Raw genomic sequence first — 26,294 nt, forward strand, 5'->3', positions numbered from 1 at the left:
GTAGTGAAGTTTGGAGTTTCGCAACTCTCTTGTGAAAGATCATGAGCTAACTGTGTTTCTTCTCCAGTATCTCCAGTCAGCAATCATGTTAAACATTTGAATCAGCTTTGTCAGGGCTGCGAATAATCCTACACACCCTTTTGCTGAACACACTCAGTGCTTTCACAATGCTGTTTTGCGATTCCGCTTGTTATAAGCGAGGCAATCCACAACAACCACGCACTAATTAGAATCAAGGCGTTTCATTCCCTACAAACAAACTGACCAACGTACCTGACAACGTTTGATAAACCACCCACTGAGGCCCCAGAGATAATCTCAGAAAATTCTACTCCATAGCGTAGAATGATCATTACTCGCTGATGACTTCTTAACCACAATTTGTCATCTGGAGACTGTACAAGATTGCCACATAATTTTGCCTCATTGAAAATGAATCAGCACGAGACTGAGGGACAGTTGTATTCAGTGTAAATTTATTAAAATGATGGACTGTTAGCGCTTCCATACTTGTCGATAACATACAAGGGAAAACTGGCGCTCGCAACTCTCCACATTTCAGCATTCAAGGGTGCAAATATCAACCATGATTGAATGGCGGAGCAGACTCGATGGGCCGATTGGCCTATTTCCGCCCCTATGTCTTATGGAAAATCATGAGGTGTGAGCTCAGCTCCCCGCCTGATATTTCAAGTCTAAATTTAAGGCACTTTGTTGATGGCAGCAGTGCTCCTAGATTTAAAACAGTTCCTCACTTGGCGGCAGTGCTCTCTGATGGAATCAGTTTTGCAATAGTGGTTATGCTGGATTTAATTATGTTTCCTTCAGCTCCTAAAGAAAGACAAAAGTGAATTTAAAGGTAGGCAGGCTTATTTTATTCAAACATGCAAAAATGTAAAATCAACACTTCTTCATTTGAATTTGATTTGACCTTTTTTTTGAGTGAAGCATTAAATCAAGCTTTTCCTTTAATACATGAACCATTGAGTCATACAGCATAGAAATAGGCCCTTTGTCCCAACAAGTCTACGTTGACCATCAAACACCAATCTGTACTAATCCCATGCCTTGGCGATGTAAGTCCTTTTCCAGATCCTTCTTAAATGTTGTGTGAGTAGCTGCCTCCACCACCAGTTTAATTAGTCAAGACTTCTTCAGATACAGAAACAGAGGTTATACTGCTGCTGTACAGCGCCAGGGACCTGGGTTCAATTCCGGCCTTGGGTGACTGTGCGGAGTCGGCACGTTCTCCCCGTATCTGTGTGGGTTACCCCCCCAGGTGCTCCAGTTTGCTCCCACAGTTGAAAGATGTGCAGGTTAGGTGGATTGGCCTTGCTAAATTGCCCCCTTAGTATCCCAAGATGTGTAGCTTGGGGGGGATTGGCAGAGTAAGTGTGTGGGGCTGTGGGGATAGAGCAGGCGGTGGGCCTGGGTGAGATGCTCCGACTCTCTGACAGAGCATCCCACCCAGGCCCTATCCCCGTAACCCCATGGGCGGGATTTTCCAGCCATGCTCGCCCCAAAATCGGAAAATCCCACCTCAGGTCAATGGACCTTTCCATGGTCCGCTCCTCGCCCGCTACGATTCCCGTGGCGGGCGGAACAGGAAAATTCATCCCTATGTACTTACCTCACTAATCTCCCTAACTTACACATCTTTGGTCACTAAGGGACAATTTAGTATGGCCAATCCACCTAACCCGCACATCTTTCGGACTGTGGGAAGAAACCAGGGCACTCAGAAGAAACGCACGCAGACACAGGGCAAACGTGCAAACTGCACACCGACAGTCACCCAAGACCGGAATTGAACCTGGGTCCCTGGCGCTGTGAGGCAGCAGTACCAACCAATGTGCCACCACGCTGTCCTAAAATACAGGGGTCTTCTCCACTTATGGGGAGGCGATGGCCCAGTGGTATTAGTGCTGGACTATTAATCCAGAATCTTAGCTAATGTTCTGGAGACCTGCGTTTATATCCCACCACGGCAGATGGTAGAATTTGAATTCAATTTTAAAAATATCTGGAATTAAGAATCTACTGATGACCATGAAACTATTGTCGATTGTCAGAAAAACCCATCTGGTTCACTAATGTCCTTTAGGGAAGGAAATCTGCCATCCTTACCTGATCTGGCCTACATGTGACTCTAGAGCTACAGCAATGTGGCTGACTCTCAATTGAGCACGGGCAACTAGGGACGGGCAATAAATGCTGGCCAGCCAGTGATGGCCATGTCCCACAAATGAATAAAAAAAACTTCAAAACTGCAAAATGAAACAAAATCTTTCTATTCCCACCACAATGATGGCAGGGACATCCAATTATAGAAAGGGTCAGGGTGGCAGCTGTATTTCTGACAAAGTACTTGTATTTGGTTCCAATACTTACCACTATGTTGACACTCATCAGAACTTTTTACGCTTGTGTAGGTATTTGCAGATGGAGTTCCACTTGTCCGTCTTTTCCAATCTATGTCTGTTGACGCAAAGGTGCAATGAATTATATTGATACAAAAATGAATTGGACAAAGATTTTCAGTAACTGGATGATCAGAATCAGTCCGTAGGTTTTTGCCTCAGGACACCTTGGAGTGGATTTTATATTCTCCGATTGCGTGATGTGAAGGATGAGGGGAAGCATATAAACTCCCTTGGGGGCATTACCCACCAAATGCCCCTGCCCACGCCACAACTGTACGGATGTCAGTGCAGCTGTTGGGTCGTCCACCCTTGAACCAATTGAGAATATGGGCAATGGTGGCACAGTGGTAGTGTCACTTGACTGATAATCCAGAGGCCCTAGCTGGGACATGGGTTCAAATCCCATCACAGCAAGTGGTGGAACTTAAATTCAACTCATTGATAAATCTGGAGTTAAAGACAAGTCCGAGTGATACTGACCATAAAAACTATCATTGATTGTCGTAAAAAACAGTCTGGCTCACAAATGTCCTTTTGTGTTGTTTAGAAAAAAGAGACACAACTCTGTCATAGCTTTTTGTCTTGCACTCAGAGGGACAAATGCCAGAATACCAAATTTCAAAGGGAACGACAAATTCATAGGAGACGCAGTGGCCTAGTGGTATTGTCACTGAATTAGTAGGATCAAGGCAGATGGTGAAACTTGAATATAATAAAAATCTGGAATAAAAAGTCTAATGATGGCCATAAAACCATTGTCAATTGGTCTAAAAGCCCATTTAATTCACTAATGTCCTTTATCAGACCCACATGTGACTCCAGATCCACAGCAACCCGACCTCAACCACTCCTTGTTGCAAAGTCCTCCCTGCTTCAATAGTTCACATAAAATTCATAGAAATCCTAAAGTGCAGGAGGAGGCCGTTCAGCCCATCAAGTCTGCACTGACAACAATCCCACCTAGGCCCTATCCCTGTAACCCCATAGATTTGCCCTGCTAATCCCTCTAACCTACGCATCCTGGGTCACTAAGGGGAACCAATGCACCTAACCTGCACACCCTTGGACAGTGGGAGGAAACCGGAGCACCCGGAGGAAACCCACGCAGATACGGGGAGTATGTGCAAACTTCATACAGTAAGAAGTTTAACAACACCAGGTTAAAGTCCAACAGGTTTATTTGGTAGCAAAAGCCACACAAGCTTTCGAGGCTCTAAGCCCCTTCTTCAGGTGAGTGGGAATTCTGTTCACAAACAGAATTTATAAAGACACAGACTCAATTTACATGAATAATGGTTGGAATGCGAATACTTACAACTAATCCAGTCTTTAAGAAACAAAACAATGGGAGTGGAGAGAGCATCAAGACAGGCTAAAAAGATGTGTATTGTCTCCAGACAAGACAGCCAGTGAAACTCTGCAGGTCCACGCAACTGTGGGAGTTACAAATATTGTGACATGAACCCAATATCCCGGTTGAGGCCGTCCTTGTGTGAAACTCCATACAGACAGTGACCCGAGCCGGGAATCGAACCTAGGTCCCTGGAGCTGTGAGGCAGCAGTGCTAACCACTGTGCCGCATCTCACCCTTGCGATGATTTTAAAGCGATGAGTTATCACAAACTCCCTATTGTTGCCCATTCACTACCAAAACCAATTTGAAAAACCTCTGAGCCTTCAATGTTCCAGTAGAAATAACCCCAGTAATTCCAGTCTCTCCCTGTGCTCCCATACATCCTTCTGACATGTACGAATCCCAGGCGTGGGATCCCCAAGTATGGATCAGATTGAAACCAATACGTCACACACCAAAATTTACTGTCAGACTTAATTCCAGCCTTAATGTTTTCCTGGACAACAGAGCAGAGGAAACTTGAAGGTTCAGCAGGGTTCCGAAACAGCTTTCACACAAGAAAAGATGGCATGTTTAGGATTGTTCAGTAAGTGCTGTCCAATCATGGAGTCACATCTAATGTTGGACGCTATGTTCTGAATGTTGCAAGAACAGGCTGGAGCTCAATTAATCAAATCTCAACATCATGCTTAGTACAGAAGGACAGGGGATGGTTCCTCTGGGTGCAGTGGCCCTTATCCTGCAATGCAACAGGACTCCTTAACACCTGGTCATTTACAAATGGAAATTGATAGTATGAATAAAAGCAAAATACTGCAGATGCCAGAAATCTGAAATATAAAGGGAAAACACTAGAAAAACACAACAGGTCTGGCACCATCTGTGGAGAGAGAAACATTTTGAGTCCAAATGATTCCATCAGAGCTTTCACTGCCTTCTCCCTTCTTCCTCAGGCTTTTTTGCCAGACTGGCTGAGTTTTCCCAACATTCTCTGTTTGCATTAATGACAGTCTGATCATTTGACATGTTAACATATATCCCCCCACATGTTTACTTTCAGTGACTGGTGTACAAGGACACCCAAGTTCTGTTAAATGTTCCCCTCTCTCAATCTATAGCCATTCTAATGAGTTCAGCCCAAAACGGGATGGATTTGTTCAAACTATTACTGTTGTCAATTTAAGGCAAGATGTTATCTTTATCATTTAAGTTTTTAAAGTTTATTTATTAGTGCCACAAGTAGGCTTACATTAACACTGCAATGAAGCTACTGTGAAAATCCCCTAGTCGCCACACTCCGTTGCCAGTTCAGGTACACGGAGGGAGAATTGAGCATGGCAATGCACCTGACCAGCACATCTTTCAGACTGTGGGAGGAGACCGGAGTACCCGGAGGAAACCCACGCAGACACGGGGAGAACGTGCGGACGCCGCAAGACAGTGACCCAAGCCGGGAATCAAACTCTGCCACTGTGGAAGATGAACTCCTAATCATGTGGGATGTAGAGGATGCTTACTCGGAGACCAGCGGCACTGTGTCGTTAACAAAATAGAACCAAGAAATGCAAAATGAATAAAGAACATTGATAAAGATTCTCCAATTCAGTGTTCCTGACACAAGCCAGGCAATTTCAGTAAATTTCACACTCTCAGCTCATCATTGCATTTAATGAAAATGTACAGAGCTGGAGGTTTGAGAATTTATTATTTGTTATTAGTGTCACAAGTAGACTTACATTGATGCTGCAATGAAGTTACTGTGAAAATCCCCTAGTCGCCACACTCCGGTGCCTGTTTGGGGACACTGAGGGAGAATTTAGCATGGCCAATGCATCTAACCAGCACGTCTTTCGGGAATTGAACCCAGGTCCTTCGCGCAGTGAGGCAGCAGTGCCAAGCACTGTGCCACCGTGACACCCAAAACCACGTGGGAATGGACTGATCCTCTCAAAGTCCATTCCATTCTTGAAATGCAATGAAGTTACTACGAAAACCCCCTAGTTGCCACACTCTGGCACCTGTTCGGGTACACTGAGGGAGAATTTAGCATGGCCAATGCACCTAACCAGCATGTCTTTCGAACTGTGGGAGGAGACCAGATCACCCGGAGGAAACCCACACAGACACGGGGAGAATGTGCAGACTCCACACAAAGGGAATCGAACCAGGGTCCCTGGTGCTCTGAGGCAGCAGTGCTAACTATTGTGCCATGTTTCCTAGCTGTTCATCATGAGTAACTGAAGTGAAAAACCCATTCAAGGTTTCTGCTCACAGGACCGTGAGTCCTTTATAATAGATTTTAAACAACATCTGTTATCATTGCTTACGTATTTTGTAGAGCTGAAAGGTTGCACCAAGAATAACCAATGTCAATACCACAGCAGGGATTATCGTTGGCCATAAGTAGGCTGCTGGTTCACATTCTTCACCTGGCAACAGAGGGATAAATAGCTGAAATGTAGTTTTAATGAACAGATTGGGTGGGAAAATAATGCAATCCATTCACAACAAGTGTAATAAATGGGTGCAATACATAAGTCATTAGAAAAATTAAATGTACCCACATTAGCATTTATTAGTATCACAAGTAGGCTTACATTAACACTGCGATGAAGTTACTGTGAAAATCCCCTAGTCGCCACACTGTTCTGGTGCACTGAGGGAGAGTTTAGCACGGCCAATCTACCCAACCAGCACGTCTTTCGGACTGTGGGAGGAAACCGGAACACCCAGAGGAAACCCATGCAGGCACGGGGAGAACGTGCAAACTCCACACAGACCCAAGCTGGGAATTGAACCTGGGTCCCTGGTGCAGAGAGGTAGCAGTGCTAACCACTGTGCCACCGTGCTGCCCACTTAGATAATTGCCACGAAAAATCCTTGGCTCACAATTTTCAGCTTGTCTCATGAGTTATGTTCGATGTGACAATTATAATCAGGCAATTGAGGTTGGTCTGCTTGAATATTAACTCCCTGATTAAGGGCCAAATTGTTGGTCCAGTCAGGGAGCCCCATGCTTTGTACTCAAACAGGAGTGTCGCTTCCTCTGGCACTCCAGAGGTAGACTGCATACTGAGAGCAATCTGTATAGTGTTGTTGGATCTTGTAAATAAAGGACTTTTGATGAAGGGATTTCCACCTCCGAGGACTTATTACAGTCAATTTGATATTTTTTATATCTCTTTCATTATTATGAAATACCAGGATATTCCCTATTAGCACTCCTGACACTCCCAACTCAGGAAATGGTGTGGCTTTAGATTGTGATTTTTATTAACTGGCAACATGAAAGTTCGCAAGGTCACACGCAGGGTGGCAAAAGTATTAAAGCTGCCAATCCCAGCCAGCATGTTCATCAGATATTCACCTGCCAGAGCAACTCGTAAGTTCGAAAGATTCCAGAGATTTTAAAGAGTTTGATAGAATGAATAAGAAAACCAGCTCCTTTGGGAAACGTAGCTTACCAACTCTCAAAAAAGCCACTCAAGAATGAAAAAAAAGGATGAGCAGAAATGTTTTTACAAATGATCATGAAACAACTGGGAATACTTTGCCACAGGGTAAGGCTGAGACATAAACTATTGCATCTCAATGGAAAATTGAGTAAACATTTGAAGGCGAGGCCAAAACATTGTGCGATTTCAAGCAGAAATTAGATATAGCTCTTGAGGGAGATGAGGGAGTCCAAAGCTAGGGGTCATAGTTTGAGGTTATGTAAACCTTTTAGGACTGAGGTGAGGAGAAATTTATTCACCCAGAGGGTGGTGAATGTGTGGAATTCACTACCACAGAAAGTAGTTGAGGCCAAAACGTTGTGTGATTTCAAGAAGAAATTAGATATAACTCTTGGGGGTAAAGGGATCAAGGCTTGGGTTGTTTTCTCTGCAGCAGAGGAGATTGAGGAACAACCTGATTGAGGTGTTCAAGATTATGAGGGGCATGGACAGGGTGGATAGGGAGCAGCTGTTCCGTTTAGTTGAAGGGTCAGTTACGAGGGGACATAAGTTAAAAGTGAGAAGTGGGAGATTTAGGGGGGATTTGAAGAAAACCTGTTTTACAGAATGTACCGCAGAAAGTCGTTGAGGCCAAAATGTTGTGAGATTACAAGAAGAAATTAGATATAGCTCTTGGGGCCAAAGGGATCAAGGGATATGAGGGAAGGTGGGATCAGGGAATTTGATGATCAGCCATAATCATAATGAATGGTGGATCAGGCTTGAAGGGCTGAATGGTCTACTCCAGCTTCTATCTTCAATGTTTTTCTGAAGCAGGCAGAAAAGGCCACGAGGAGCAAAGGTAATTGCGTTAGATTTGAATTGGTTGAGCAATGATTTGGTGGCATGGTAAACTTAATAGCTCGATGGATTCCCATGAAACTGTGGCAAAATTGACCGAGCTCTCTCAATCGCTGTTAAATTCATCAATTCAATTCTGAAAGTATCATTGAACACTCACCAGCTTGTTTCATCACTTCTCCAATCAGGATACTCGACACACATATCCCGATGATCCCACCCACTGGAGCTGCTAAACCAAAAATGACACGGCAGCCTGGGAACAAATCAAACAGGAGAAGCTTGACCAGGACACGAATCCCCATCTCCCAAAAGGAAAAAGAAACTTTAAACTTGGAAACAAGAGGATACCAGATAAACTTGTTCAAATTTGTCTTGAGAACTTTAAAATGGAACTATAGTATTAACGGTACTGATTTTTAAAATGGGATTTAACAATTTTGCACTGGCTTTTCCTTCCGTCTGCCTCCAGCTGTGTTGCTGGGAAATGCAACTGATCGGGAAAAATTTTAAGGGGCATCTTGACAAATACATGAATAGGATGGGAATAGAGGGATATGGTCCCCGGAGGGGGAGGGGGTTTTAGTTCAGTCAGGAAACATGGTCGGTATAGGCTTGGAGAGCCGAAGGGTCTGTCCCGGGGCTGTAATTTTCTTTGTTCTTTGTATTGATCATTCAGCTGCAATGAATACGGGAAAATCGGGTGGAGAAGGCTGTGTGCCTCTGAGACAGACCATGTGATTCGCCAGACAGAAAATAAGGTGAGCTCTCTCTCTTCCTCATTCTCCTCTATTTGCTGTGTCCCAGTGATCAACTAATCCTAACGAGAGGAACGTGAAACACAAAGTTAGGAAGGAGACCCGAGGTCCAAGCCCCATTTCAGTGTCTTGAGCATACAGTCAGCTCAGTGAAGTACTGAGGGAGTGTGCGACACTGTTGGGGGTGCTATCTTTAGGATAATGGGCGGGATTTTGCAGTCTTACTCATCCTGAAACCGTAAAATCCCGACGAGGTCAACAGACCTTTCCAATGTCCACTCCTCACCCGCTCCGATTCCCATGGCGGGCGGGACAGGAAAATCATAGAATCATAGAATTCTACAGTGCAGAAGAAGGCCATTTGGCCCATCGAGTCTGCACCGACCACAATCCCACCCAGACCCTATCCCCATAACCCCATGCATTTATCCTAGCTAGTCCCCCTGGCACGGCCAGTCCACTTAACCCGCACATCTTTGTACTGTGGGAGGAAACTGGAGCACCCGGAGGAAACCCACGCAGACACGGGGAGAACGTGCAAACTCCACACAGACATTGACTGAGGCCGGAATCGAACCCGGGGATCCCTGGCGCTGTGAGGCAGCAGTGCTAACCACTGTGACATCGTGCTGCCCCAAAATTCCAGCCAAGATGTTCAACTGAGGTCTCTTACTCCCACTCAGATGAATGTATCACGTTATTTTAAGGCCAATATTGACCTCTAAAATATGACCCAGTCATCCACCTCATTGATGCTTGTTGGACCATTTTATATCTAATTTGGCTACTGTGGTCTCCTACTTTAAACAATGATTGTTCTTTAAAAAGGTCACCCTTGGTTGTGAAGTGCCTGATGTTGTGAAAGTGCTTTTAAGAATGCAAGTTGGTTCATCCAACTCAGTGGACAGCACTATCAGTCTAATCCAACAGTGATAGAAGATAATTACTCAACATAGAATCCCTACAGTGCAGAAGGAGGCCATTTGCCCATTGAGCTGGCACTGACTCTCTGACAGAGTATCGTACCCAGGCTCTCTCCCCACCCTATCTCTGTTAGACAACACAATTAACATCTAACCCACACATCCTGGACACTAGGGGCAATTTAGCATGGCCAATCCACCTAACCCCCACATCTTTGGAGTATGGGAGGAAACTCCCGCAGACACATGGAGAACGTGCAGACTCCACACAGACAGTGACCCAAGGCCGGAATTGAACCCAGGTCCCTGGCGCTGTGAGGCAGTTGTGCTAACCACTGTGCCACTGCACATCAATATACCACATCTCATTCACAAACCATGCCCTAACACATTAAATCCAGTCAAATTATCATAGAATCATAGAATCCCGACAGTCAGAAGGAGGCCATTTGGCCCATCGAGCCTGCACCAACAACAATCCCACCCAGGCCCAATCCCCATAATCATGGTATTTACCATGCCATTAAGGGGCAATTTAGCATGGCCAATCAACCTACCCGCACATCTTTGGATTACAGCAATAGAATGGGACAAAGGAAACAGTTTGCTCAATGACAAGGCCATAAAGGTCTCCAGCAACACATCATTTGCTTTGGGAGGCACAGTGGCCAACTGCATATCAATGGCAGGGCTTAAAGAGAAAGCATTAAAATGAGAGTTGACTCACAGGATGAGATTAATGGGACTCTTTAAAAGAAGCAGAGATTGCAAAGTGAAAGTTTAATTAAGGGTCTTAATATCAGGAAAGATTTTGATAGGAATGATATTCATAATAATACAACTGTTATCTGAACTTACGTTTGGTCGACAAGATCTTATGCAACGTCTCACAGGTCACCATATTAAAGGCAAAATATATGGTTATTATTAGATGCACGAATAAAAGCACTAACAGAATCATAGCGCTTCCAGAAGGTCCTAAGAAAAGAACAAAAGGTGAATAAAATTACACACATTCATTAGCTAAAAAAGGAATACAAATGAAAACTACATATTCCTTCATGTAATTCTTCATTGATAGACTCATATATGTTTACAAGCAGATATGGCATCATTTGACCCATTAGATCCATGTCAGTATTTTGCAAGAGTAATTCTAAATTAAGTCTCACTGCTTCACCGTCTCCCCATTTTTATCTAAAGTCTCACTGCCTCAGGGAAAAGGGCACTTCACCAGCTTTGAGTTCCCCTCAAAGTCCCGCAACTTTCTGACTGGAAATATATCACCATTCATTCATAGGGGAGGCAATGGCCAAGTGGCATTATCACCAGACTATTAATCCAGAAACTCAGCTATTGCCCTGGTGACCTGTGTTCAAATCCTGCCATGGCAGATGGTGAAATTTGAATTCAATAAAAAATATCTGGAATTAAGAACCTATTAATGACCATTGTCGGGAAAACCCATCTGGTTCACTCATGTCCTTTTGGGAAGGAAGTCTGCCGTCCTTACCTGGTCTGGCCTACATGTGACTCCAGAGCCACAGCAATGTGGTTGACTCTCAATTGAGCTCAGGCAGCTAGGGATGGGCAATAAATGTTGGCCACCCAATGACGCCCATGTTCTAAGAATGAATAAATTTTTAAAAATTACATTCACGATCACCGCAACTTCCCGCCTACCAGTCTTGTCAGAGTCCTTTCACCTCATGAACTGCAGTGGTTCAAGAAGGCAGCTCACCGCCACCTTCACATGGACAATTAGGGCAATAAACGCTGGCCTAGCCAGCAACACTCACATCTCATGAATGAATTAGAAAGAACAAGTGCTCCGTGTGACAGAGTAATCTGTGTGCAAACACTCAACATCAAGAAATTCTTGCTGTCTTCTCTCCACGCTCATTAGCAAGTATAAAGAGGTAACCTTCAGACTGATGACTGTTATTGACTCTCCTATTTGCACTGTTCTCCATGAGATGAAGTGGAAGTGTTTGAGAGCTTCATGTTTCTAGGTGTTCAGATCACTAACAATCTGCCCTGGTCCCTCCACGCCGACGCTACAGTTAAGAAAGCCCACCAACGCCTCCACTTTTTCAGGAGGCTAAGGAGGTTTGGCATGCCCGCTACAACTCTCACTAATATTTACAGATACACCATAGAAAGCATTCTTTCTGGCTGTATCACAGCTTGGTATGGCTCTTGCTCACCCCAAGACCGCAAGAAACTACAAAAGGTCGTGAATGTAGCCCAATCCATCACTCAAACCAGCCTCCCATCCATTGAATCTGTCTACACTTCCTGCTGCCTTGGCAAAGCAGCCAGCATAATTAAGGACCTCATGCACCCTGGACGTTCTCTCTTCCACCTTTTTCCATCGGGAAAAAAATACAAAATTCTGAGATCATGTACCAACCGACTCAAGAACAGCTTCTTCCCTGCTGCAGTCAGACTTTTGAATGGATCTACCTTGCACTAAGTTGATCTTCCTCTACACCCTAGCTGTGACTGTAACACTACATTCTGCACTCTCTCCTTTCCTTCTCTATGAACGGTATGCTTTGTCTGTATAGTGCACAAGAAACAAAGAACAAAGAACAATACAGCACAGGAACAGGCCCTTCGGCCCTCCAAGCCCGCGCCGCTCCCTGGTCCAAACTAGACCATTCTTTTGTATCCCATTCCCACTCCGTTCATATGGCTGTCTAGATAAGTCTTAAACGTTCCCAGTGTGTCCGCCTCCACCACCTTGCCTGGCAGCGCATTCCAGGCCCCCACCACCCTCTGTGTAAAATACGTCCTTCTGATATCTGTGTTGAACATTGTTCCCCTCACCTTGAACCTGTGACCCCTTGTGTTCGTCACCTCCGACCGGGGAAAAAGCTTCCCACTGTTCACCCTATCTATGCCTTTTATAATTTTATACACCTCTATTAAGTCTCCCCTCATCCTCCGTCTTTCCAGGGAGAACAACCCCAGTTTACCCAATCTCTCCTCATAACTAAGCCCCTCCATACCAGGCAACATCCTGGTAAACCTCCTCTGTACTCTCTCCAAAGCCTCCACGTCCTTCTGGTAGTGTGGCGACCAGAACTGGACGCAGTATTCCAAATGCGGCCGAACCAACGTTCTATACATCTGCAACATCAGACCCCAACTTTTATACTCTATGCCCCGTCCTATAAAGGCAAGCATGCCATATGCCTTCTTCACCACCTTCTCCACCTGTGACGTCACCTTCAAGGATCTGTGGACTTGCACACCCAGGTCCCTCTGCGTATCTACACCCTTTATGGTTCTGCCATTTATTGTATAGCTCCTCCCTACATTATTTCTACCAAAATGCATCACTTCGCATTTATCAGGATTGAACTCCATCTGCCATTTCTTTGCCCAAATTTCCAGCCTATCTATATCCTTCTGTAGCTTCTGACAATGCTCCTCACTATCTGCAAGTCCTGCCAATTTTGTGTCGTCCGCAAACTTACTGATCACCCCAGTTACACCTTCTTCCAGATCATTTATATAAATCACAAACAGCAGAGGTCCCAATACAGAGCCCTGCGGAACACCACTAGTCACAGGCTTCCATCAGACTTTTGAATGAACGGTATGCTTTGTCTCTATAGCACGCAAGAAATAATACTTTTCACTGTATGCTAATTCATGTGGCAATAATAAATCAAATCAAATGTCACTTTCAGAAATGATTTGCTCATCATAACTTTATCATTGGACACTCACCAGTCTGTCCCAATACTTCAGCAAACAGAAAAGGCGTTGCAATGATATCTGCCACCGACGATACGATATTGAAAATTTCACGGCACACTGTGAATGAATAAAGCATTGGTCACACACGTACATGCACAAACCCTGACCTGTCTGTCTCCAAGAGTGCCTCTGGAGAATGCAACTGGTCAAGAATTAGTATTAGGGAGATTTCTTATTCCTGCACTTGTGATTATTGAGTCAATCCTGTGTAATGAGTACAGGAGTCTTTAAGTGTATTTATTATGTCACAAGTAGGCTTACATTAACACTGCAATGAAGTTATTGTGAAAATCCCCTAGTCGCCACACTCGGGTGCCTGTTCGGGTACACTGAGGGAGAATTCAGCATGGCCAATGCACCCTAACCAGCACGCCTTTCAGACTGCAGGAGGAAACCGGAGCACCTGATGGAAACCCACGCAGACATGGGGAGAATGTGTAGACTCCACACAGTCACCCAAGCAGGGAATCGAACCCGGTCCCTTGCGCTGTCAGGCAGCAGTGCTAACCACTGTGCCACCCAAAACCGTGTGGGGAGGGGCAGCTCCTCTGAGAGACCATTCTTGAAATGGAATTCTCGAATATACTTCAATTCATGGATAGAAAATGAGGTGGCCTCCCTCGGGGATGTGCAGTGCTCTCCACCTGCTGGATCCAGCTGATCAGTTAATAGCAGGATGGAGAAAGAATGACTACAACATTGGCTTTAAAGAGCAATTGTGGCTGAGAGTTAAGCATGCTGGGATATTTGGTCAAGCTATAATCAAGCACAGGTGCAAGCTGCAAAGTTACTGAGAGCTGTGATCTGGTCTGTGAGCTGTGTTGACCAAATAAGAATAGTTGTTTGAACTAAGATTGACCCAACAGAGCCATGCCCGTATATGGGTTGAGGCAATGTGACCAACATGCCATTTAAACAAAGTTTTCTATCAATAACTCCATTGGCCTAGTTGGACAATGTGACCAGTTTCCGGTTACAGCTTTGTCTGGGTGCCAGAGAACTTCAGGTTGGGGCAGTTTGGAGATAAAAGAGACATTTCAGCCTTTTGTCTTCAGCGATAACTCAGATCAACCATGGCAAGAGTGCCCTGAAGAACATCTTCAGAGAAGGACCATGAGGATGGAATCTTAACTGGGGACAGACCTGGCCATTTTGTTCTAAATTGGATAGCATCTATTTTCAGTTAATGAATTGGAGTTAATGTTCAGTTAAAGTTAATGTTCAGTAGAAGAGTTCAAGTGTTGCAACTGTCGTACGTTTGAGTTTGGTATCAAAAGTATTAAATTTTAAGTGAATCTGAGTCAACTCCTGTCGATTGGTTTGTCATATTTAACTGAGTGTTTGGAAAGAGCTGAAGCTAGGAGCCGAATAAGAAAGATTAACCCAAAGGTCATAGGTTCAAGCTTCATTTCAGAGACTTGAGAACGCCATCTAGACCAGCAGTTCAGTGCAGTATAGGGATTATTGCAGTGTCCGCTGTCATTTAGATTAGATGTTTAATTAGGGTCTCTCGTTTCCCTCTGAGATGAAGGTAAAAAGATCCCAACCTGATCAAAGGGAATTCCCAAAGCAGTTGGATTTGTTCACCAAAATGATAGGTTTCATAGTCTTTGTCTGGTGCTAACACACCACCTGGCAAATTTATCCAATTCAAATCCAGGTGGTCATGGTGAGGTTAGAATTCACAACCTCTTGAGTTCTTAGCGTCGTACGTTGTTACTACACTGGAATATTTTCGACTGGATTTTTACACTCTGTTGCTGGTAGGTTTGAAGACATGGGGGTGGGGGGGGAGGGGGTTTTCAAAAAGCAATGCATGGTCTGCCCACAACCCACCCGTCAAGTCCTTAAGTGGCCCCTAAGGGCCTCACTCTGCCCCTGTCACTATTTAACCCACAGCAGGAGGTGAACATACCTTCAGTCTGCATCCAACACACACACGCAATGAAAAGAAAGAGAAATGAAAGCACTGGGGCAAACTCCAGGAAATGTTGCATCTTCTCTCGAACGAACTGGAACCCTGAGAAAATAAGCAAATTGCTATCAACAATATAATACATAAAACCTTGGTTAGGCTGTATTTAGAGTATTGAGTGCAGTTCTGGTCGCCACACTGCCAGAAGGACATGGAAGGTATGGAGAATGCAAAGAAGAATGTTGCCTGGTCTCGAGGGCATTGAATAGAAGGAGAGGTTGAATAAACTGGGATTGTTTTCACTGGAAAAAGGGAGGCTGAGGTGAGACCTGATAGAGGTCTACAAAATTATGAGAGGCAGAGACAGGGTGGATAGTCAGAAGTTTTTTCCCAGGGTGGAAGTGTCAATTACAAGGGGGCACACGTTCAAGGCGAGAGGGGGAAAGTTTAAGGGAGATGCGCGGGGGAAGTTTTTCATGCAGAGAGTGGTGGATGCCTGGAAAGCGCTGCCAGAGGAGGTGGTGGAAGCAGGCACATGAGCAACATTTAAGAAGCATCTGGATGGATACATGAATAGGGAGGGAATAGAGGGATACGGACTAAGGACAGAAGGTTTCTTTTTTAGTTTAGTTAGGGCATCATGAAAGACACGGGCTTGGAGGGCCGAAGGATCTGTCCCTGTGCTGTACCTTTCTTTGTAATACTTAAGCAGAAATTATTCATACAATAAAAGTAATCATGCTGAAAGTCGAGGTCCAAAATTTAATATTTAAAAGTTTCACAGGATTTCTAATATTAAACCGTAAGATTTAACTTTTTAATATAAAACTGTGCAAAGAACAATTTCTCTTACTTTCTTTGCAGTATTTACTCCAGCATTGGGCTTTACTCAAAAAGGTTATAACAGCAGTTAACAGTGTGGCAACAGCAGTCACAAACGCAGCGATGGAAAATGCCACAGTGCTGTAGTGTATATATGCAAGACCTGAAATAGAAATATTGTTTTTGTTACACTTTTAGCCAAACCAGATTGCAAAATGTAAACAGGGACATTTTGCCCCTCATAAACGTACCAATTGAAGTCTGCTGTGTTAAACATTAATACACCTCCTGCGTTAGTAGCAAGGTCCTCCACGTGCTAGTTATCATATACAGATAGAATTAATAGCGATCAAGTATACAAAATCATTCTGAACAATTAAACAGGCCTGAGAATAAGACAAACATCATGTGAATACAGTAACATTACATAGTGTAGCCCGAGTACATTTCACCTTCTTCAAACCTGGGCTAAACTTCCTATCCCATAAGCCTATCACTAAAATTGTCTTCCCTCTTTCTCCACACCATTGCCCAACTCAACCCTAACGCCAGACCAACTGAAACTCTTATGAATCTCTTAACCTACTTGCTGCATCACCCACGGAAAACACTTGTTGCAAACTTACTTACGACAGCATTTATAAAATTCCAACTGCTTAGCCTTTCACCCTCTATTCAGTACAACATATCTGGAGCTACTGATTTGACCAACTGCACCCTCATCTCCACGTTTGATGTCCTAGCCCCCAGTCAAACCAATACTGTCTCTCACCCTGGCTGCTCACCCAATGTGGCTCGCATCTCTGCTCCCTTACAAATCCGAGGTATGCAGACTTGATCGGGTATGGTGGACTTCTGGCTTATCCATTCACTGCCAGATCTGCCTGGACCACGTAAAGTGCTGTCATCTCATTCCCATTCCAAAATCACCAGGAATGCAACTTTGACCATTGCCTGCTACAGTGGTTAGCGCTGCTGCCTCACAGCACCAGGGACCCAGGTTCAATTCCGGCCTCGGGTCACTGTCTGTGTGGAGTCTGCACGTTCTCCCCGTGTCGGCGTGGGTTTTCTCCGGGTGCTCCAGTTTCCTCCCACATTCCAAAAGATGTGCGGGTTAGGTAGCAAATTGCCCCTTAGTGTCAGGGAGATTAGCAGGGTAAATACGTGGGATTAAGGGGATAGGCCCTGGGTGGGATTGATGTCGCTGTAGACTTAATGGGCCGATTGGCCTCCTTCTGTACTGGAGGGATTCTGTGATTCTACTATTCTCTATTGTAAAACATCACTTAAAGGCCTCATTCTTCTCTCCTCCACCCTCACTTCATTTTCACCTGAAACAGATACATTGGCCAAAATCTTCAACCTCATCCGCATCTGGGATTCTCCAGTCCCGCCGCCGTGAACGGAGATTTGGCTGAGCGCCAAATTCTCCATTCTCACTGACAGCAGTGACGTAGGAGACCGGAGAATTCCGGCCATTATTTTTAACTTACACTGCTTCCCAAATCAGAGTCGGCAGTAACATTTCACACGATAGGTATAGTTATCAAGGTCTTGTACGCTGGAAGATACAACCCTCCCCGCTTTATAGATTCAATGCTAAACTATCAATCATGTACTTAGGATGCAGTATAAAGTACACTCCACTCTGTCTCTGAAGTGACTGTTTCACCAGGAACAAACCGAATATTTTCTGCTTGCCACATTGAACATCTTGCCAGTACTCTCTGACTGCCACTGCTAACTGAAAAAGAAATGGCAGGAAAATGGTTCAAATTGTGCAATACCAGTCCATGATTTTCCATTCTCTCCCATGGAAATTTCAGATCATTTGTGGGTCAATCCATGTTTAAAAATGAGAATAATAGAACACAATGGAGGTGTAGTGGACAGTGAGGAAGGTTTTCAAAGCTTGCAGAGGGATTTGGACCAGCTAGAAAAATGGGCTGAAAAATGGCAGATGGAGTTTAATGCAGACAAGTGTGAGGTATTGCACTTTGGAAGGACAAACCAAGGTAGAACATACAAGGTAAATGGTAGGACACTGAAGAGTGCAGTAGAACAGAGGGATCTGGGAATACAGATATGTAATTCCCTCAAAGTGGCGTCACAGGTAGATAGGGTCGTAAAGATGGTTTTGGTACATTGGCCTTTATAAATCAAAGTATTGAGCATAGGAGTTGGAATGTTATGGTGAGATTGTATAAGACATTGGTGAGGCCGAATTTAGAGTATTGTGTGCAGTTTTGGTCACCTAATTACAGGAAGGATATTAATAAGGTTGAAAGAGTGCAGGGAAGGTTTACAAGGATGTTGCCGGGACTTGAGAAACTGAGTTACAGAGAAAGGTTGAATAGGTTAGGACTTTATTCCCTGGAGTGTAGAAGAATGAGGGGAGATTTGATAGAGGTGTATAAAATTATGATGGGTATAGATAGAATGAATGCAAGCAGGCTTTTTCCACTGAGGCTAGGGGAGAAAATAACTAGAGGACATGGGTTAAGGGTGAGGGGGGAAAAGTTTAAAGGGAATATTAGGGGGGGGCTTCTTCACACAGAGAGTGGTGGGAGTGTGGAATGAGCTGCCAGATGAAGTGGTGAATGCGGGCTCACTTTTAACATTTAAGAAAAACTTGGACAACTACATGGATGAGAGGGGTGTGGAGGGATATGGTCCAGGTGCAAGTCAGTGGGACTAGGCACAAAAATGGTTCGGCACAGGCAAGAAGGGCCAAAAGGCCTGTTTCTGTGCTGTAATGTTCTATGGTTCTATGTATGGTTCTAATGTTAAAGGTTGAATGCAAGGGATGTCACTGAAATATTATTTTTCAATCGGAAAGTAACTATCTGGATAAACCCAGCAGGTCTGGCAGCATCTGAGGAGAGAGAAGCACTGTTAACATTTTGAATCCATCGACCAAGACTCTCACCAACTTTTACAGATGCACCATAGAAAGCATTCTTTCTGGTTGTATCACAGCTTGGGATGGCTCCTGCTCTGCCCAAGACTGCAAGAAACTACAAAGGTTGTGAATGTAGCCCAATCCATCACGCAAACCAGCCTCCCATCCATTGATTGTCTACACTTCCCGCTGCCTTGGCAAAGCAGCCAACATAATTAAGGACCCCACGCCACCCCGGACATTCTCTCTTCCACCTTCTTCCTTCGGAAAAAAGATACACATACCAACTGACTCAAGAACAGCTTCTACCCTGTTGCCATCAGATTTTTGAATGGGCCTACCTTGCACTAAGTTGATCTTTCTCTACACCCTAGCTATAACACTACATTCTGCACTCTATCCTTTCCTTCTCTATGAACTGTATGCTTTGTCTGTATAGGATGGAAGAAACAATACTTTTCACTTATACTAATACATGTGGCACTAATAAATCAAATCAAACCAAAATCAAATCAAAACTGTATTTTTGTCTCTCCTCATATGCTGCCAGACCTGCTGAGTTCATCCAACATTTCCTGTTCTTGCAACTAAGTACCTGGGTTGACTCACCATGAATAATAAGAGCGTATGACTTGGTCCTCTTGCTAACAGGATTCTCCATGATGCAAGTATAGTTCCCGCAGTTTGACTTGATGGCTCTGGAAATAATCAATGTGCTGTTGTTTTGCACTAGTTGATATTGTTGGCCATTCGTTATCACTTCGTCATCTTTCCACCACAGAGTGGAACTCGCTGTCCCTGCAGATACTCGACAGGTCAGTTCAATGGTGGTATCCATGCAGGTGGAATTGCCAACAATCGAAGGTTCAGGAAGTGCTTCTGAAGAGATAAACAGGACCGAGCATTAAGACCACATTGCTGCTCCGCATTGACTGCTAGCACTGTCAATAAGAACTCTTTTACACATCTCATAACGCTTCAACCCAGAGATGAATTTCTGACTCCATAATCCTATCACAAAGCATCCCAACACTTATAAAAACTGGAAGCAGGAGTAGGCCATTCAGCCCTTCGAGCCTGCTCCACCATTCATTTGGATCATGGATGATCATCAAATTCAATATCCTGATGCCACCTTCCCCCACATATCACAGAAAACTGCAGTGCAGAAGAGGCCCTTTGGCCCATCGAGTCTGCACCGATTCATGAAAGGCCCTGACCTGCCCACCTAATCTCACTTGCCAGCAGTTGGCCCATGGCCTTGAATGTTATGACGTGCCAAGTACTCATCCAAATACTGTTTAAAGGATGTGAGGTAACCCGCCTCCACCACCCTCCCACGCAGCGTATTCCAGACCGTCACCACCCTCTGGGTAAAAAAGTTTTTCCTCAAATCCCCCCTAAACCTCCCACCTCTCACTTTTAACTTGTGTCCTCTCATAACTGACCCTTCAACTAAGAGGAACAGCTGCTCCCTATCCACCCTGTCCATGCCCCTCATAATCTTGAACACCTCAATCAGGTTGCCCCTCAATCCTCTCTGCTCCAGAGAAAACAACCCAAGCCTTGATCCCTTTGGCCCCAAGAGCTATATCTAATTCCTTCTTGAAATCACACAACGTTTTGTCCTCAACTACTATGGTAGTGAATTCCAAACATTTATCACCCTCTGGGTGAAGAGATTTCCCTCACCTCAGTCCTAAAAGGTTTACCTCTTATCCTCAAACTATGACCCCTAGTTCTGGACTCCCCCATAATCGGGAACATTCTTTCTATGAGATCCCCTCTCACTCTTCTAAACTCCACTGAATATCATCCTAACCGACTTAGTCCCTCCTCATATGACAGACCTGCCATCCCAGGAATCAGCCTGGTTAACCTCCGTTGCATTCCCTCTAGAGCAAGGACACCTTCCTCAAATAAGGACACCAAAACTGCACACAATACTCCAGGTGTGGCCTCACCAATGCCCTATACAATTGCAATTAAACATCCCTATTCCTACACTTCCTCTCTGTAACACTATCTGGCTTTGTCCATATGCCAGCCCAGCTGATACATTCAACCATCACTTCCTCTCACTCCAGTCTCCACTGTTCCAATGTAATATAAAAGCAAAGTACTGCAGATGCTGGAATCTGAAACAAAAACAGAAAACGCTGGAAAATCTCAGCAGGTCTGACAGCATCTGCGGAGAGAGAATAGAGCCAACGTTTTGAGTCTGGCTGACCCTTCGTCAGAGCACCTAGGCTCGATATGTATTGTCTTTCCACAGATTCTATCAGATCTGCTGAGATTTTCCAGCACTTTTTATTCACTGTTCTCCTAGCCGGTCTCCTGCCTTTCACCCACCAGAAACCTCATGCGCATCTGTAACTCTGCTGCCTGTATCCTCTCCCTTTTTAAATCCATTACACATAGTGTGCACCACCTCCCCCACCCCCCGCTTTAACTGACTGACATTGACTCTCATCCCACAAAGCTTTAAATATGAAATTCTCATCCTGCTGCTTTCCCTTCTCTACAGCTTCTCCCACACTCAGGAGGAGTGACGTCCTTAAACCATTCTGTTTTTCCTCCTCAAATGCAGACTCTGACCAATTTCTTGGTGACTCCTTTTAATATGCACGGGAATTAAATTGATTCACCGACAGGAAAACAAGCATTTAGGGTAACGGGTCTTCGTGCTGGCTCCAGTTTTAAAGTTTAAAAGTAAAGTTCATTTATTAGTGTCATGAGTAGGCTCACATTAACACTGCAATGAAGTTACTGTGAAAATCCCCGAGTCGCCACACTCAGGCGCCTGTTCAGATACACTGAGGGAGAATTTAGCCAATGTACCGAATGATCCCACATCGAGTTGACATCCACCCAACCTTTCACCTTTGTGAATCTGTGGAATTCCCTGCCCAGTGAAGCAGTTGAGGCTCCCTCATTGAATGTTTTTAAGGCAAGGATAGATAAATTTTTAAACAGTAAAGGAATTAAGGGTTATGGTGAGCAGGCGGGTAAGTGGAGCTGAGTCCACAAAACGATCAGCCATGATCTTATTGAATGGCGGAGCAGGCTTGAGGGGCAAGGTGGCCTACTCCTGCTCCTAGTTCTTATGTTCATCAAACAGTGATCACTGGATAATATCTGTGCAAGGAAATTAATATGCGTGGGGAGGCGATGGCCTGGTGGTATTATCACTCGACTATTAATTCAGAAACTCAGCTGATGTTCTGGGGACCCGGGTTCAAATCCTGCCATGGCAGATGGTGGAATTTGAATTCAACAGAAAAAATCTGGAATTAAGAATCTATTGATGACCATGAAATCATTGTCGATTGTTGTAAGAACCCATCTGGTTCACTAATGTCCTTTAGGGAAGGAAATCTGCCATCCTTAACTGGTCTGGCCTCCATGTGGCTCCAGAGCCACAGCAATGTGGTTGACTCTCAACTGCCCTCTAAGGGCAACTAGGGATGGGCAATAAATGCTGGCCAGCCAGCGACGCCCATGTCCCAAGAATGAATTGAAACAAATATTCTGTTTAATTCATATTTAGCTCATTAGCAGAATTTTTAAGATGTGTCGCACCATACGGTGGCACAGTGGTTAGCACTGTTGCTTCACAGCGCCAGGGACCCAGGTTCAGCTTCACAGTGCCAGGGACCCAGGTTCAGCTTCACAGCGCCAGGGACCCAGGTTCAATTCCGGCCTCGGGTCACTGTCTGTGTGGCGTTTGCACATTCTCCCCATGTGTGATAGGTATGTCCCTGTCAGGCAAGGAGGAATTGGTAGGGCTAGGGAACCGTGGTGCACCAAAAAAGTTTCTTTGTTGGTTAAAAAGAAAAAGGAGGCTTATGTTCGGATGAGACGTGAGCACTCGGGTAGTGCACTAGAAAGCTTTAGATTGGCTAAGAGGGAGTTGAAGAGCGAGCTTAGAAGGGCTAAAAGGGGACATGAGAAGACTTTGGCGGATAGGGTTAAAGAGAATCCTAAGGCGTTCTATAGGTATGTCAAGAACAGAAGGTTGGTTAGGGCAAGTTTAGGGCCAGTTATAGATGGCAGAGGGAAGTTATGTGTGGAACCGGAGGAGATTGGTGAAGCATTGAACCAATATTTCTCTTCGGTGTTCACGCAAGGGGACATGAATATAGCTGAGGAGGACACTGGGTTGCAAGGGAGTAGAATAGACAGTATTACAGTTGATAAGGAGGATGTGCAGGATATTCTGGAGGGTCTGAAAATAGATAAATCCCCTGGTCCGGATGGGATTTATCCAAGGATTCTCTGGGAGGCAAGAGAAGTGATTGCAGAGCCTCTGGCTCTGATCTTCAGGTCGTCGTTGGCCTCTGGTATAGTACCAGAAGATTGGAGGTTAGCGAATGTTGTCCCATTGTTTAAGAAGGGGAACAGAGACTTCCCCGGGAATTATAGACCGGTGAGTCTCACTTCTGTTGTCGGCAAGATGTTGGAAAAAATTATAAGGGATAGGATTTATAGTTATTTGGAGAGTAATGAATTGATAGGTGATAGTCAGCATGGTTTTGTGGCAGGTAGGTCGTGCCTTACTAACCTTATTGAGTTTTTTGAGAAAGTGACCAAGGAGGTGGATGGGGGCAAGGCAGTGGACGTGGTATATATGGATTTTAGTAAGGCGTTTGATAAGGTTCACCATGGTAGGCTTCTGCAGAAAATGCAGATGTATGGGATTGGGGGTGATCTAGGAAATTGGATCAGGAATTGGCTAGCGGATAGGAAACAGAGGGTGGTGGTTGATAGTAAATATTCATCATGGAGTGCGGTTACAAGTGGTGTACCTCAGGGATCTGTTTTGGGGCCACTGCTGTTTGTAATATTTATTAATGATCTGGATGAGGGTATAGTTGGGTGGATTAGCAAATTTGCTGATGACACCAAAGTCGGTGGTGTGGTAGACAGTGAGGAAGGGTGTCGTAGTCTGCAGGAAGACTTAGACAGGTTGCAAAGTTGGGCCGAGAGGTGGCGGATGGAGTTTAATGCGGAGAAGTGTGAGGTAATTCACTTTGGTAGGAATAACAGATGTGTTGAGTATAGGGCTAACGGGAGGACTTTGAATAGTGTGGAGGAGCAGAGGGATCTAGGTGTATGTGTGCATAGATCCCTGAAAGTTGGGAATCAAGTAGATAAGGTTGTTAAGAAGGCATATGGTGTCTTGGCGTTTATTGGTAGGGGGATTGAATTTAGGAGTCGTAGCGTTATGTTGCAACTGTACACAACTCTGGTGCGGCCGCACTTGGAGTACTGTGTGCAGTTCTGGTCCCCACAGTACAGGAAGGATGTGGAGGCTTTGGAGAGGGTGCAGAGGAGGTTTACCAGGATGTTGCCTGGTATGGAGGGGAGATCCTATGAGGAGAGGCTGAGGGATTTGGGATTGTTTTCGCTGGAAAGGCGGCGGCTAAGAGGGGATCTTATTGAAACATATAAGATGATTAGAGGTTTAGATAGGGTGGATAGTGATAGCCTTTTTCCTCTGATGGAGAAATCCAGCACGAGGGGGCATGGCTTTAAATTGAGGGGGGGTAGTTATAGAACCGATGTCAGGGGTAGGTTCTTTACCCAGAGGGTGGTGAGGGATTGGAATGCCCTGCCAGCATCAGTAGTAAATGCGCCTAGTTTGGGGGCGTTTAAGAGATCCGTAGATAGGTTCATGGACGAAAAGAAATTGGTTTAGGTTGGAGGGTCACAGTTTTTTTTTAACTGGTCGGTGCAACATCGTGGGCCGAAGGGCCTGTTCTGCGCTGTAATGTTCTATGTTCTATGTTCTATGTCTGCGTGGGCTTCCTCCGAGTGCTCTGGTTTCATCCCACAGTCCAAAGATGTGCGGGTTAGGTTGATTGGCCACGCTGAATTGCCCCTTAGTGTCAGGGGGACTAGCTAGGGTAAATGTATGGGGTTGCAGGAGTAGGGCCTGGGTGGGATTGTGGGCGGTGTTGGCTCGATGGGCTGAATGGCCTCCTTCTGCACTGGAGGGATTCTATGATTTTACCTGGGGTTATGGATGAGGTTACAGTGATAGGGCATGGGCAGGATTGTGGTCAGTGCAGGCTCGATGGGCCGAATGGCTTCCCTCTGCACTATAGGGACTCTATGATTCTATTCTATGATTCAAGGTTCCCTGTGAGCCTATTTGTCCGAAATCCCAAAACGGAATACAATCTCAATCCCAATACTGCCCGACTTTACCCTTCATCACTAGTCCCCTATTAAAAGCTTTCAATTATCTGGTTCAAAAGCCCTCCAATCCTGGAGGGTTGACAACTCTAAACGTGAATGCGAGAGGTCCTGGTTCAAATCCCGAATGAGCTCAGGATTTTGTGGGTGGCATGGTGGCACAGTGGTTAGCACTGCTGCCTCACAGCGCCAAGGTCCCAAGTTCAATTCCAGCCTTGGGTCACTGTGTGTGTGGAGTCTGCACATTCTCCCCGTGCCTGCGTGGGTTTCCTCCGGGTGATCAGGTTTTCTTCCACAGCCCGAAAGATGTGTGGGTTAGGTTGACTGGCCATGCTAAATTGACCCTAGTATCAGGGAGACTAGCAGGGTAAATATGTGGGGTTACGTGAATAGGGCACGTGAATGGGATTGTGCAGACTCGATGGGCCAAATGGTCTCCTTCTGCACTGTAGGGATTCTATGATAGGCCTGAATGCGGAGTCAATGGAAATGGACTTTTTTTCATCTGAGTGGCAACACTTTCAAACTGAAAATACCCAAATGACTCACCAATGAGTTTCAGAGATGCACTCCATTTTAATTTGTCACCGACAGTCATGTGATAAACCCCTTGGTCACTGGGGTTTAAATCGTTTAACGTCAGCGACCCATTGGATGAATTGAATTGTAAGCGAGATGTGAAGTGCTTATTTGGTTCCGCCATTGGGAGACTTGGCACGTAATCCAAAATGGTAACCAGCTTCCCATTGCTGCCGATGAATGCCCACATAACTTCACTCTCGCTGAGATTGGCTTCATGCTCTGGATCCAGTAAAACCGAGGAACCACGGACACCAAATACTTTTCTTCCTCCGGCTGAATAACATAAAACAGCAAATGTAATCTCTCGAAGTGTGACAGTGAAACACTGATATTCAATCTTCTTTTGTT

The 26,294-nt window shown here is 44.9% G+C and overlaps 1 protein-coding gene and 1 long non-coding RNA gene across 3 annotated transcripts in view; one reads left to right on the plus strand and one right to left on the minus strand.

Annotated features, from left to right (window-relative positions):
• Positions 1-454: 454 nt before the first annotated feature.
• LOC144496861 (uncharacterized) overlaps positions 455-26,294 on the minus strand; it is a 33,837-nt gene continuing 7,997 nt past the window's right edge. The window contains exons 3-12 of one of the 2 annotated variants that reach the window (XM_078217430.1): positions 25,914-26,219; positions 19,773-20,042; positions 16,293-16,424; positions 15,440-15,544; positions 13,495-13,581; positions 10,612-10,731; positions 8,233-8,328; positions 6,105-6,206; positions 2,392-2,478; positions 455-831 (exon numbers count right to left, since the gene is read on the minus strand). In XM_078217430.1, the coding sequence (XP_078073556.1) occupies positions 752-831; positions 2,392-2,478; positions 6,105-6,206; positions 8,233-8,328; positions 10,612-10,731; positions 13,495-13,581; positions 15,440-15,544; positions 16,293-16,424; positions 19,773-20,042; positions 25,914-26,219 (1,385 nt within the window). In that variant the 3' untranslated portion in view covers positions 455-751. The remainder of the gene's footprint in view (positions 832-2,391; positions 2,479-6,104; positions 6,207-8,232; positions 8,329-10,611; positions 10,732-13,494; positions 13,582-15,439; positions 15,545-16,292; positions 16,425-19,772; positions 20,043-25,913; positions 26,220-26,294) is intronic. The other variant, XM_078217431.1, reaches the window with a different exon arrangement.
• LOC144496867 (uncharacterized) overlaps positions 13,187-26,294 on the plus strand; it is an 825,626-nt gene continuing 812,518 nt past the window's right edge. Inside the window, exon 1 of the long non-coding RNA XR_013498453.1 lies at positions 13,187-13,295. This is a non-coding gene — a long non-coding RNA (uncharacterized LOC144496867). The remainder of the gene's footprint in view (positions 13,296-26,294) is intronic.

The sequence above is a fragment of the Mustelus asterias genome, chromosome 8 (genome assembly GCF_964213995.1).
Source record: "Mustelus asterias chromosome 8, sMusAst1.hap1.1, whole genome shotgun sequence".
NCBI lineage: Eukaryota > Metazoa > Chordata > Chondrichthyes > Carcharhiniformes > Triakidae > Mustelus > Mustelus asterias.